Source organism: Manacus candei, unplaced genomic scaffold, assembly GCF_025592945.1.
Source record: "Manacus candei isolate 608988 ecotype Guabito, Panama unplaced genomic scaffold, ASM2559294v1 h1tg000237l, whole genome shotgun sequence".
Classification (NCBI taxonomy): domain Eukaryota; kingdom Metazoa; phylum Chordata; class Aves; order Passeriformes; family Pipridae; genus Manacus; species Manacus candei.
The window spans coordinates 135,423-148,137 of NW_026138285.1; the positions used below are offsets into that span (position 1 = coordinate 135,423).

Consider the following 12,715-nt stretch of genomic DNA (forward strand, 5'->3'; position numbering starts at 1 on the left):
GAGTGACGTGTGACGCCTTTCCGCCGGCGGTGGGGGCGGGGGCAGGAAGGAAGTCCTCAGGCCCGCCGGTCGCAACCTACCCCGCTAGCGCCCGGCGCCGTGACGTAACTTGACGGACAGCCGTTACAACCAGTCAGAGCTCTAGGGGCCGGCAATTGATTGGTTGTCGCGAGGGGGCGGTGGGTCCCGCGCGCCGGCATAGGTTGGTGGCGGCGGCGCCGGGTTACATAGGGCGGAGTACGGCGTGTCCTTGGGCGCAGACCGAGCGGGAGGTGTCGGAGCGCGGTCACTGGGTCTGAGGGCACAGCGAGGCAGCTGGGTAGGCAGGTGCGGGCACTGGCCGGGGATAGCCGGGCTGTGTGTGGGGGCGGCGAGCGCCGGGCGGGGAGCGCGGGGAGCGGGCGGCGCGCCCGGTGGTCCTGAGCCCAATTCCACCTTCCGGGGCCGCGGCCTGAGGCGGTGGCCGGGGGGCAGAGGAAGGTCACGGCGGGACCGGGCGGCCTCACGACGGGCCGGGACCTGGAGGAGAAGCCCAAGGTCAGCTCGGCGCAGGGGGAGCCGGGGCCAGGCGGCGCGGGCGCCCTTGGGCGCTCCCGCCAACAGGGACTCTGGGGTCATCCGGGGTCGCGGGGACAGTCCGGTGCCCGCCGCCCTCCGGCCCTACTGGTGCGCTTTTCCCGCTGGAAAGGAAAGCCTGCGAACAGTCCTGTGCTTTTACACGGGGCTGTTGGTCACCAGCAAACTCTCCTGTTCCAGGTGTACGAGCTGTATGTAGGCGTTGTGTTAAGTTTGCTCTTCACAAGCTGTCGTCGTGCCCTTCAAGCGCCGTGGGGCGATTTGTCTGAGGGAAGGCTTTTCCTGCTCTTCAAGCATGTTTAACACCTTGATATCTTATACGTAGTTCTGTACTAATTTTCAAACCCAGGAGCTATAGCTTGTGGATGCACCGTGTGCTGGAGAATTCCCAGGCCCATGGGCAACAGATGTTGGTTTTGTAAACCAGCGGGGCACTTTTAAAGTTTCTGTTCGGTCGCTGACCTTGAAATGGCAATACTGACCTCTGTGTGCTTGGTCTAGTGCTGAAAATGGGAGATATCGAGAAGGGCAAGAAGATCTTTGTTCAGAAATGTTCCCAGTGCCACACAGTTGAAAAGGGAGGGAAGCATAAGACTGGACCCAACCTGCATGGCCTGTTCGGACGCAAGACTGGACAAGCTGTAGGCTTCTCGTACACAGATGCTAATAAGAACAAAGGTAAACTTAAAGCTGCTCTTTTGAGCTAAGGAACAAAAATACTGAGTTCTCGATGATAGTTCTAGAAGTACTAAAATCTGCCAAAAATTAAAATAATAAACACACTGAAATAATAGCAAGAACAAGAATATAAAAGTCATTAACTATCTTCTTTTTCCTTCTCTCTAGGTATCACCTGGGGTGAGGATACTCTGATGGAGTATTTGGAAAATCCAAAAAAGTATATCCCAGGAACAAAGATGATTTTTGCGGGTATTAAGAAGAAGGCTGAGAGAGCAGACTTAATAGCATACCTCAAAGATGCCACTTCAAAGTAAAAGTTATCTGCTGCCTTATTTATTTCACAAAGGAGATGGCAATGGAAATGTCTGTGATGGTTTTTAAACTTTCTATTTTTACATGTACTGTGTCTAACCTGAAAATCTGTCTGACCCATCAGATAACCTTGCTCACGATGGGTCACTGGAGTACACATTTGTTTGGCAGCCATTAACTTAACAGAAACTATGTAATTGGTTTCAAGATCATAAAAATTAAAAAAACACAAAAAAACAAAAAGCATTTCCTGCCTCTTCATTGTTTAAAAAAATGTATATAAATAATCAAATGAGTAATTGTCAGCAGCATAATAGCTTTGACAGCCCAGCTCTTTCAGATTAAAAGCAGGGTGGTTTTTGGCATCTTCTGTTATATTACTTCAAAAACTTAAAAAAAACCCCACCAGCGAAACAAAAAAGACTTTAAAACGCTCAACCCCAACATAATATTTTTGTAAATTTAATCAGTGCTAGGTGTTGCAGTATATATTAATCTGTCTAAAGCTTGCATTAAAAATGCATTTCATCTGATTTAAGTATTTGTGAAATGGCAGTTGAGCCCAGCCACTTGTCTTTTATCTGATGGAAGTATGTTACCTGATTCATCCAGACTTGACACTGCATGCACCACTCCCCTTCAGAAACATCTTCAGTTTTGAAGTGTTGTTGAAGCCCTTTGTTCAGTAAATCTTCTGAAAACAGCCATTCTTAGTGTAATGAATAGAATAGAAAAACATCCTGATCTGGAAATACAAGTGCTAAAGACCAAGCTGAGAGTTATTTAATCTTCTTAATTCAGCAGAAGCGTTCACCTACAGTCTTGTTACTATTTAAGATGAAGGGGTACAGGAATGAATGTGCTGGTAGACTTAAAAACGAATGGTCTTCCTCTGTGCCTGGCTGTAGCCTGTCATTACTTCTGAAAGTTCTGTTTTGCCCATTGTAAAGCATTTTTAACGTTTTAAGTGGGTTTGTTTTTTCATACTAAGCAAGTTGTTCAGAAGAATGTATTTACTGTATACCAACAGTAAGGCATAACTTGGAGCAATCAATACTGTAAATTAAAAAAAAAAATTAAAGTACTTTTACTGTGTGTGTCTGGAATTAAGTGAAAAACTGTAGGTGACCAGGTTTACATCATTAGGAAACCAAATAAACAAAAGCTCCATGTGAAAAAAAAGTAAATGCTACGTGAGTTGGTGGGAGAAGTACTTAAAAACATGGCAGAGTTAGAAAGTATTTTGGACTAGAACCAGCAAAGCTTTTTTATCGATGTTGACAGCACTTTTGCTGTGATTCCCAAGTAAGAAGGGAGATAAATCAGGGTAGCTTGAAAGCTGTAGCTGTACTGTAGGGTGGACTGAGTTGAATTATATCAAATAAAATAGTGTGCTTAATGCCTAAGCTTCAAAGAGCTGTTATTCAAAATTAAGCATGAAAAGAACTAAGATTACTAACAATGGTCTCAGTGGTTGCTACCGTATGTGTTGTGATTATTTTTTCTTTCCAAACTAACTTGCAAGCACCATTTCTTACAATTAGGGAGACAGACAATATTAACCAAAAGCAACTTCTTTTATTAGAAGCTTGTTAAGAGAGAGCTTCAAATTGCAGTAGCTTATTACTGTTCCAGTTTTCAGAAGTGATGTTTATCAGCACCTTTATGGCTGTGCAGAACTTAGTTTTCTCTGTGCCAAAATCCTGATAGAGCAGTTGTAGATACAGACCATACCCAACTCTGCAGTCTTCTAAAATGGTTATGGTGGATTGCATGGAGAGAGTTGTGACACTGTTCTGTCAACACCTTTAGGAGGTCAAAAAAGACCATGATCTCTAAGTTCCTCTTCTCTACAACTTGTTTCTTCTCCAGATCAATTAGAGAAGAGTATTTTTTGGTAAGGTGCCATTTAATTCTGCACAGGCAACCATTTACAAAAAGTAAGCTACCTATCCTCAGAAAAACTTCAGGAAGAAGCAGAGTGATCCTTTGCCCAGAGAAAGCAGGGGACACAGTTGAGCTTGGCTGTTCTATCTGTACCTCAGAGACCTTTGTACAAAGAAAAGTGCTGCTTATATGTACCACGGAAGAGGGAGAAAATGTAACTTTTAATTTTAGACTGAGCATGCATCCTTGTTTGCATTTTAGGGAAAAGGCCCTTCAGACCTTTAGAATGTCATCTTTTTATGTATACAGCCCTAGGCAGCCCTATACATAAAAGATTTGTTGTAGGCAACTTGCAGCCGTTTGCCACTGGACAAACACAATAGTATGGTGTTTCTAGTATCTGATAAAGAATACTGAAACAGAAGGAGGTTAGACTACCACTTCTTGAGGTAAGTCTTAGTGCAAGGGCCTGGGTGGGTTCTTTGCAGGGTGGGAAGCAGATATCCAGGTCAGTTGTGTAATCAAGCTTCAGTTCTTTGATTTCTGGTTTATATTATAGAGTAGGAGGAGTGGGGTTTGCCTTTGTTTTATGAAGTACCACGTTTAGTGGTTTTCTTTCTGACAGTGGTATCAGTCTAGACACTTGGCATTTCAGTGGTTCCTTTACAGTTCCAAATTAGGGAATCAAGGCACCATTGCCAAACATTGCAACATCTCATAGAAATGATTCTTGGCTACTAGTTTATGGCTTTGGTGGGGCATGCCTTTAAAACTGATCTTGTAATATTTTCACATGTACTTATGCAAAGGAATGAAGATTGTCAATAATGAGAGGAAAAGGTAAAATCCAAAAGTACACCTTTTCACAGTATGACTTCAAAATAAGTAGGATACTTTTAAAATTATAACATCTATTAGTTATGCATTCCATTGAAATTTAGTGATACAGAAGCTATTTTGTTTATTTAGAGTCTTAATTCAAGTGTAACCACTCTACAAACAACTTAACTTGGGAAAGTTCCATTTGTTGCTGCCTATCCAGTTGTAGATATTTGCTTCAGTTAAAGATGTGTTCATTTTGATAGATCTTGTCTTGTATAGGATTATGTAATACTTTCCTTTTTTTCAGTATAAAATACAGTATCAGTGATCCAAAAGAAGTGTGATACATTATGCTTCTTTTGTGGGGAAGAACAAAAATTAAACAACTAATAGATAAGAATTAGATATTCTAGTCTCTTACATATATCAAAGACCATTGAGTTGCACACATTTACCTCTGTATTAAGCCTTGTCATTTGCCTTTATCCAAAACACATCCTAAAAACTCTTCCAGGGTCAAAGCCAACAGAAGTCTCTGTTTTACTGCATACAGGATGAGTTGAACCATTTCAAATTGATGTCCTGAAAAGCAGGTTATTCTGGGAGGTGAGCAGCCCAGAGCTAGCAGTAGGAAATGTTATGCTGGGGAAGGATGTGAAATCCTGTCCCCTCCCGTGCTGCAGTGGCTGAGTCAGGACTCCAGGTAATTGTCACTATCTGCTCATGATTCAGAGCTTGCATGTAAGTACTTGCATGTTTTTTTCCAGGATTGTTTTTTTGATCTGAAATACAGAAAATATGGTCACCTTTTGAATATTAGTTTCTGGTTAGAGATCTCACAGGAGATAAGAGACATGGATGATGTTTGCTTCTGTGACATGATACAGATTCACATCCCCAAGTTTCCAGAAGGCTGAATTCACCAAACTGAACGTATGTGCTGGAGAGAAGATGCTCTATGCCTCTGTTGGAGCTGTCATTATGCAAAAGGAGCGCTAGAAAGACAATTAGCAAAGGAGGAACTAACTATAGCAAAGTGTTCAAAACACATACCTTGGAGCAGGGGAGGTATATTCTTTCCAGATTATTTATGCATGTAATTTTAAACAGTGTTGGATAAAAATAAACCTGGTGGTAGAAATCAGAAGTTATTACTCTGCTGGTTTTACATCTCATTAAAGCTGTTCAATGCAGCTTGCTTATGCAATGTGAGCCTCTGCCTTGTATCTTTCAGAATCACCCACTCTCCAGATGCATCTTCCCCTTCCTTCGTATGTTGAAGTGTACTTTTGTATATAAGGCTGTGCTTGCTGTCCCCATCTTACCACACTGCCAGATTTTGGTCATAAGCACTCAAATCAAAAGCTGTTATTGGAAACACTGAGTAGTGTTCTCACTCTTACAATAATCTGCAGAAATTCGCTGCTGATGGTCCCATTCATTCGTGAGAGTTTGATGACAATTTCTTTTTAAGATATCTGATGATTCTTAATCTATGGGACAATGCCTTTTATTGATCTTCTTTAATTCTAAATTTTTAATAGACCTAACTAAAGAAGGTAGCTTTTACCTGTACTATACCTCAGGATTGTTTGGGGGTTTTTTCGTATGAGATGCAATGTGGTGATGCGAGCATTCCCTGATGTATAATGCTTCTAGACAAGTAGGAAAGATGCATCACATACACTGAATTTTAAAAATATCATTAGTGTCACCTACGTGTCACTAGTACCCTCAAGAATCTGGTGCTCTTGCTTACCTAGGTTTCATTGCAAGAATGTGCCTATGCTGACTGTAACCAGCCTTTCCCTGAGGGCATGTCTCATATTTCTCTTTCCACTGCTGATTTGTTAATTGGCAAACAGAGAGGAAAGGAAATCAGATTTCTCCATACCTTGCCATGTTTCCTATAGGACTCCTGTCATTTTATTTCCAGTTATTCTGTCAGTTTATTTGCTATTAATCACGGAATCACAGAATCATTTAGGTTGGAAAAGACCTCCAATATCATTGATTCCAACCTTTGACCAAGCACCACCTTGTCAGCTAGACCATGGCACTAAGTGCAAACAACATCCAGTTGTTTCTTGAACACCTTCAGGGATGGCGTCTCCACCACCTCCCTAGACATTCTGTTCCAATGCTGAACAACCCTATCCATGAAGAAGTTCTTCTTGATGTCCAACCTAAACGGCCCCTGGCACAGCTTGAGGCTATATCCTATCCTCCTGTCACTAGAGAGAAGAGACTGACCCCCACTTGGCCACAACCTCCTTTCGAGTAGTTGTAGAGAATTACAAGATCATCTCTGAGCGTCCTCCAGGCTAAACAACCCCAGTTCCCTCAGCTTTTCCTCATGGAACTTACTCTCTAGATCCTTCACCAGCTTCATTGCCCTTCTCTGGACTTGCTTCAGCGCCTCAATGTCTTTCTTGTAGTGAGGGGCCCAGAACTGGGCATGGTACCTGAGGTGTGGCCTCACCAGTGCTGGGTAAAGAGGAACAATCACTTCCTGGGCCAAATACTAGATATTAGATCTGGAGTCCTTCCAGTGGTATTTTTATAGGAAAGGTACCACATTTTCAATTCCACAAATCTTTGCCATAAAGAATTATCGTAATTATCATGTACAAATTGTCACTGGTTGGCTACCCATCTGGTCTTTCTCTTCTTCATTTTATGTTACTATTAAAATTTATACTTCTTTTATACTGTCTGAACTGCAAACAGCTTCTTCTACTTTACTATTCAGATGTCTTTAATTTACACATCTCTTAACTCTGTAGTGGGCTTTAAAAAAGTTTCCAGTTAAAGACTTGAAAAATCCTTTTGTGTTGTTTCAATTTTTTTTATTTATTTTTTTCTTAATTCACTGAAAACGGTTCGGTTTCAACTGGGTACCCAAGAAAATGTCTTTTCTTGTGAGCCTCAGAAACATGCTTCCAAAAAGCAATGATGGACGCGTGGAGAAACGTCTTCAGCTGGCAGAATTTGATCGGTTTCTTGCTTACACCCAATGAACAGGAGAGGGAGCCAATGTACTAAAAAGCTGCAGAAGAATTGTAACCTGCACTTGAAGGTAATTTTAAACAAACCTCGGACAGTTTGAAAAACGAATTTCATTTGTACAAGAAGCGGTTTTAATGTAAGTGCTCAGCAAAAAGCACTGAAGGTGATTAGTACAGCTGAACGGATTGGTTTTTCTGCAGTAAGTTTGGGTTATTCTGAAGTCCTAAGCCGATTCATGTTTTATATTTCATGAGGCTAGCTCGAGTTTGAAATAGCCTGTATTAAATTTCAGTCTATTCAAATGGTAAAAGATTCAGTTAGCAAAATGTTTCTTTCTGACTTCTCAAAAGAATCTTAAATCAAAGGTGACAATCTGTAATGCATACTCTGGCCTTGTTCCTACTGGGGAGCTTACTTTGATGTCATCAGTTGAAGTATTAAGCTTGAAATGGACATACAGGTTGTAATATAGTTTCTCCACTAGCAGTTAGGCAGGTACATGGTGACCTTTGTTAACAAAAATGCACTTTAAATCTGTTTCTAATACTATTTTATGGATGGTGCTTGATGACAGTCTCATTACTCTGACAACTGTGATGTTTTGTAGTACTCGTGTAGCTAAATTAGCATTGTTACTATTATTTATTAATATTTGTAACCTTGAGTCAGAATTTTACTTAGCTGGAGTATTTCTCATGAGGATATCAATGGTAATTATTTAACCATCAGTATGGATTTTCTGGCACATGCCTGACCATGAAGCCTTTGCAATTCTTCGAAAGACCATGTTGCCTTTTTTTCCTATCAATTCATGGTCAATGTGTATGTTACAAGTTAAGCTTCTTTTGCAGTGCCTAACTCTACCAGGAACAGTCTGATCAGACATTAATAATTTAGCTCATATATGTGTTTGCTGTCACTCTGAATTCTCAGAAAGACAGCATCTCTCTCTGTACCAGCATTCAATGACATATCAGAAAAATCTCCCCACAGAGAGGTGCAATTGCTGTTGAAAGATTCTTCCACATCAGAAAATCTATCAAAAACATAGGATAGTCTTCTACAAATGAACAGGGTCATAAGATATAAATCAAGATGACACAAGTGAAGCAAAGAAAGGGGAAACAAAGTGGAAATTAAACAAAGTTAGTGCAGGATGACGTATTATATGTTCAGCAGGGACAAAGACTCACCTGTGCTTTCACCTATTGAGCTAGATGTTACAGTATGAAAGGAAAGGCACTGGAAACCCAGAAGTAACAAAAACCAGACTTGTCTATCTTCAGTGGAAGGTTTAGAGGGGGTGGATGGGTGGGGTGTGCATTCAGTGAGTATATCCTTTGGTTGGATACCTTTAATTTTGCTTCAGCTAATTGAAGTCATCCAGTTGAAGCTACCTGGCTCCAGCAGTCTGCACTTTGCTTCCACTGATTTTGCTGATATATTTTCCATGTTAGCAGATCAGCCAGCTGAGAAATGGTGTGATGTTTACTCAGTGCACATATCAAATGATGTTTTGCAGGGCTGTGAGCTCTGATTCTTCAGTAATGCCAGAGCCGATTGTCACCACTGACACAACATGCTTGAGTTACACTGAAGTTCATGGCATAGCTTTAAAGTTTACTCCAACTTCAGATCTTACCTGAAAAGTACAGGTCAGTAACCTTCAGTAGACATGGTGAATATACTATAGATAAAAGGGTAACAAAAGGGGCTCTAGCACAGGAGAGAGCAGTCACACAGTTGAGTCAGGATGAAAAGGAGCCTTTGTTTTTTAACCGGATTGTATAAAAAGTACTGATAAGGATCTTGGCCTAAATTACATTTACATTGCCAATATATTTTGTTTTAAATTTAAGGATGCTAGTTCTCTGAGCTGCTCTGTGCCAATCTAGAATGCAACTGAAAGTCGAGTCATCGTGAAAGCCTCCAGAAGTGAAAATAAAAGGACCCAAAGCCCAATGAATCTACATCTACTGCACTGCAATCTGTCTAGCTCTTTGCCTGTCTGGCTCTTTAACACCAGTTTTCAGTTTCTAGATAGTGCAGCCTGATGTTCTGACTGATCAGTTTTAGCCAAATTTTTGTTTTTCTCTCAGAAAATGGTTTCCAATAATCTTAAGATTTCAAGAAAACTATTCCTTTGAGAAAGCAGTTGTTTTTATTTTTCTCATACAATCAAATCAATGCTATGTATAGCACTGGTGCTATTGCCAGGAAAGCAGGAGAAGGAAAGGTCACAGTGAAGGCTTCTCCCACTGCCTGAGTGAGCTGGGATACTCCCCTCCAAGGGCTTCACACCATGACCCAAAGACAGCACTGTCACAAGTTTTGCACCCATGACAGTTTGGTGTCTGGCAGCTGGAGTGCTTTTGCTAATAGCTCTGGGAAGCCTTTCAGAGTCCCATGCTCCCTCCTAAAAAAAACAGGGTAAAACGGGATGGACAAAGAGACAGAAACTGTTACCAATTTGTGCACTGTGATATAGAGGTTCAGTCTGGGGGAGTTTTCTGTTTGGGATGGTATGCCAAGAGATGTTTTTCCACCCAGATTTATCTTAAATCTTAACCTTCCCACTGCCCATTACCATTAATATCTGCCACCCCTCAACTCCCCTCAATGCAGCTCCTTTTCCTGCATGGCTGCAGCAGTAACCTCCAGTAACCAGGTCTCGGACACGCTTGACTTCTTCAAAAAGGGGGACAGCGTCCACTGATCTTCCAGGTAGGTGTAATTTTCTTTCTACTATGTTAAAATTTCCAAACATCCTTTCTTTCTCACCTTGGGGTTACAGAGTTGGGTTTTTAAAGAACAGCACAGGATCTTAGAGTCACTAAGATCAGTGATTCCTTAGCTAGTCTTCAGATTTTTCCAGGTCTTTCTTGGGCAATCCAATCACTCATTTGCTTAACTGAAAGAGTTGGGATCCTCATTTTCTGTAAGCTCTTCTAAGTTTAGGGGGATGTTGTTTTTTTTTTCTTCTAAGTTGTTTGTTTGTTATTTGTTTGTTCATTTGTTTTGCAAGAACTAAGAGGTTTTAATTCAGAGAGTCTCTGAATGGCCCAGCCAGCCCCTTCCTCATGCGAGAATATAATAACATAATCATAAGGGCTTTCCTTTTTTTTTCCATTTGTCTAACTGCTTGAAGTTGATCCTGAGGGACTTCAAATACAAGGTAATTATTGGATAAGTATTTCTTATTACTTCATCTGTGGAAGTTCACTTCATTGGTGCGCATCATATGCTCAATTTCTCTTTATCGACCTAATGTAATAAGAGAGCTTGAAACTTCACTGAAAATAATAGTAAATATCAAGTGTATGTTTTATGACAGTACTCAACATCAAAAGGTTTCAGAGGCAGATTTCTTAACTTTCAGTAGCACAGTTGCATAAGTCTAAATAAAAGCTTTATAGTAGCATGACGAGAATCTTTAACTTGGAGTTTCATATTAGAATAAGCAAATATTAATGAAACACTGAAATGTTTGATCCTCTGGTGACCCATCCTGCTTTCCTTTGCTGTCTACAGCTATTACAGATACATGTCTCCAGAGAATCAAATAAATGGTTGTAGTCATTGCTAAAATATTCAGCCAGAAGATGTTTGGTTTAAGCTATTTTTAACGGAGTACCTGCATAAACATAATCACTTGTTCATTTTTCTTTTATTTTTGTTTAACTGAGGTCCTTCTCTCTCACACACATGGAGGGTAGCATAGGAAAAAGAGGGGCTTGTGAACTCTGCTATGTAGAGCTGTTTCCCATAGCTCTGAGACTCTGTCCTGTGACTTGTTCATGCCTACAGTTTCTTTCCAACCACAGAGGAAACCTTCTCCCTTTTCATGAAGCCACCTTTTAAAGGAAGGCCTGTTATTTTGTTACCTAAACCTATGTTTTCCAGTAAATGTAGGTGGAATCAGTCTGAGTTTGTACAGTCTTGTGGCTGTCTCTGAAACTGTTTCTTTGCAAGTTTTAAGTGGTGCAGGCATTTTATTTTACAAGTAGAAGCAAAGTTTTAACTACTCTCAGGAATGGTATGCACTTAAAACTGTAAAATTGTATGCTTCAAACTTTTTAACTGTGGACAAATATGCATTTGTTTAAAATTTGCAAGTAGGTGGATTTTTTTCTGTCTTGCCAAGCTTTGTAGGAATTACATAGCCCTACAAGCAATTTGTAAGTATTTTATAGACTTTGGTGAGTTCAGAAATGCTACAGCTTTTCTCTTATGCTTTAATGCATATATGAGACCGTGAATCTGCCAGTATGTCTAATTGCAGAAAATGCAAGTACCAGGAAGTCTACACAAGGTGTACAAAGCATGCCAGAAGTGTGAACTTCACTGTTTCTTTCCTGTCAGTTTCAGGAAGACCAAGGTCTTAAAAAATTGTAGGTGTCAACTAGAAATTAATGTGGCCACGTGTCTCACACGTCTGCCTGAAGTTTGGCTCTTACACCCAAACTTCGTTAGGAAGGGTTTACTCTCCATATTTGCCTTGTTTTTATTTCCCTGCCACCATGACCAAAATTAAAACCTCATCTGGGGGAATTTCATGTGTATACCACTGTATTAAAGCATCTCAATAGGGGCTTGCAAGGCTGGTGCATATATACATATATATAATATATATATATATATATATATATAGGTAGGTTTGGGCTTTTGTTTTTCATCTTTCATTGCTTCTATGGATTTCTTTCTGGATTATTCCTCTGTAGCTTCAAAGTTTGGCTCAGAAAAGCTCAGAGGCCAATATTTATATTCCTTGTTTGAATTCCATGTTATGGAAGACATAGCAGAGGCAGCCCAGCAATTAAAAAGTGAATGTTTACTGATGTTGCCTTGAATCTCATGCAACAAGAAAAGCTAATTTAATGACTGAAGCAACAACTTTGGTTTAAAAGACATCCTATATATGGAATCCAAGATTTATGTCCTGGAAGGATCAACTCTTCATCCTTCATTTGTCCAGCATTAAATAGTCCATTGAGAAGAGCTTGTCTACAATGAATGGATGATGAACCTCACCCCATCCCCAGCCCAGTTCCTTCTGATAAAGTTGTGGTGTCTCTACTCTCTTTGAATGAAGTCTTGTTTTTGGTTTTGTTCTGCTGTTTGCTCATCAGTTTCTGTCTCCAATATATATATGTATATATATATGTGTGTGTGTGTGTGTGTGTGTTCTATACTCTCGCTGCTTCACAGTTTATGTACAGATAACAAGAAATTAAGTCTGCAACATATAAGTTACTTCAATAATAATTGCATCGGTGCATCAGACTCAATGTGATTATTTTTTATAAGTAGTGGTCCCTAGTAATTCAGAATTTATAAATAGGTTGTGGGACAAAGATATCTAGCCCAGAACAATGTTTTCAGCTATCCTGTTTTTGCAACTCCTTTCCTACTATTCAGATGCATTTTC

General features: G+C 40.3%; 1 protein-coding gene across 1 annotated transcript; it reads left to right on the forward strand.

The window, feature by feature from the left end:
• The first annotated feature begins 202 nt into the window (after positions 1 to 202).
• LOC127464570 (cytochrome c) lies at positions 203 to 1,812 on the forward strand. Its single transcript, XM_051774909.1, has 3 exons — positions 203 to 327; positions 1,078 to 1,254; positions 1,423 to 1,812. The coding sequence occupies exons 2-3, from the start codon at positions 1,086 to 1,088 to the stop codon at positions 1,569 to 1,571; spliced, it is 318 nt and encodes a 105-aa protein (XP_051630869.1). The 5' UTR covers positions 203 to 327; positions 1,078 to 1,085; the 3' UTR covers positions 1,572 to 1,812.
• The last annotated feature ends 10,903 nt before the right edge of the window (positions 1,813 to 12,715 follow it).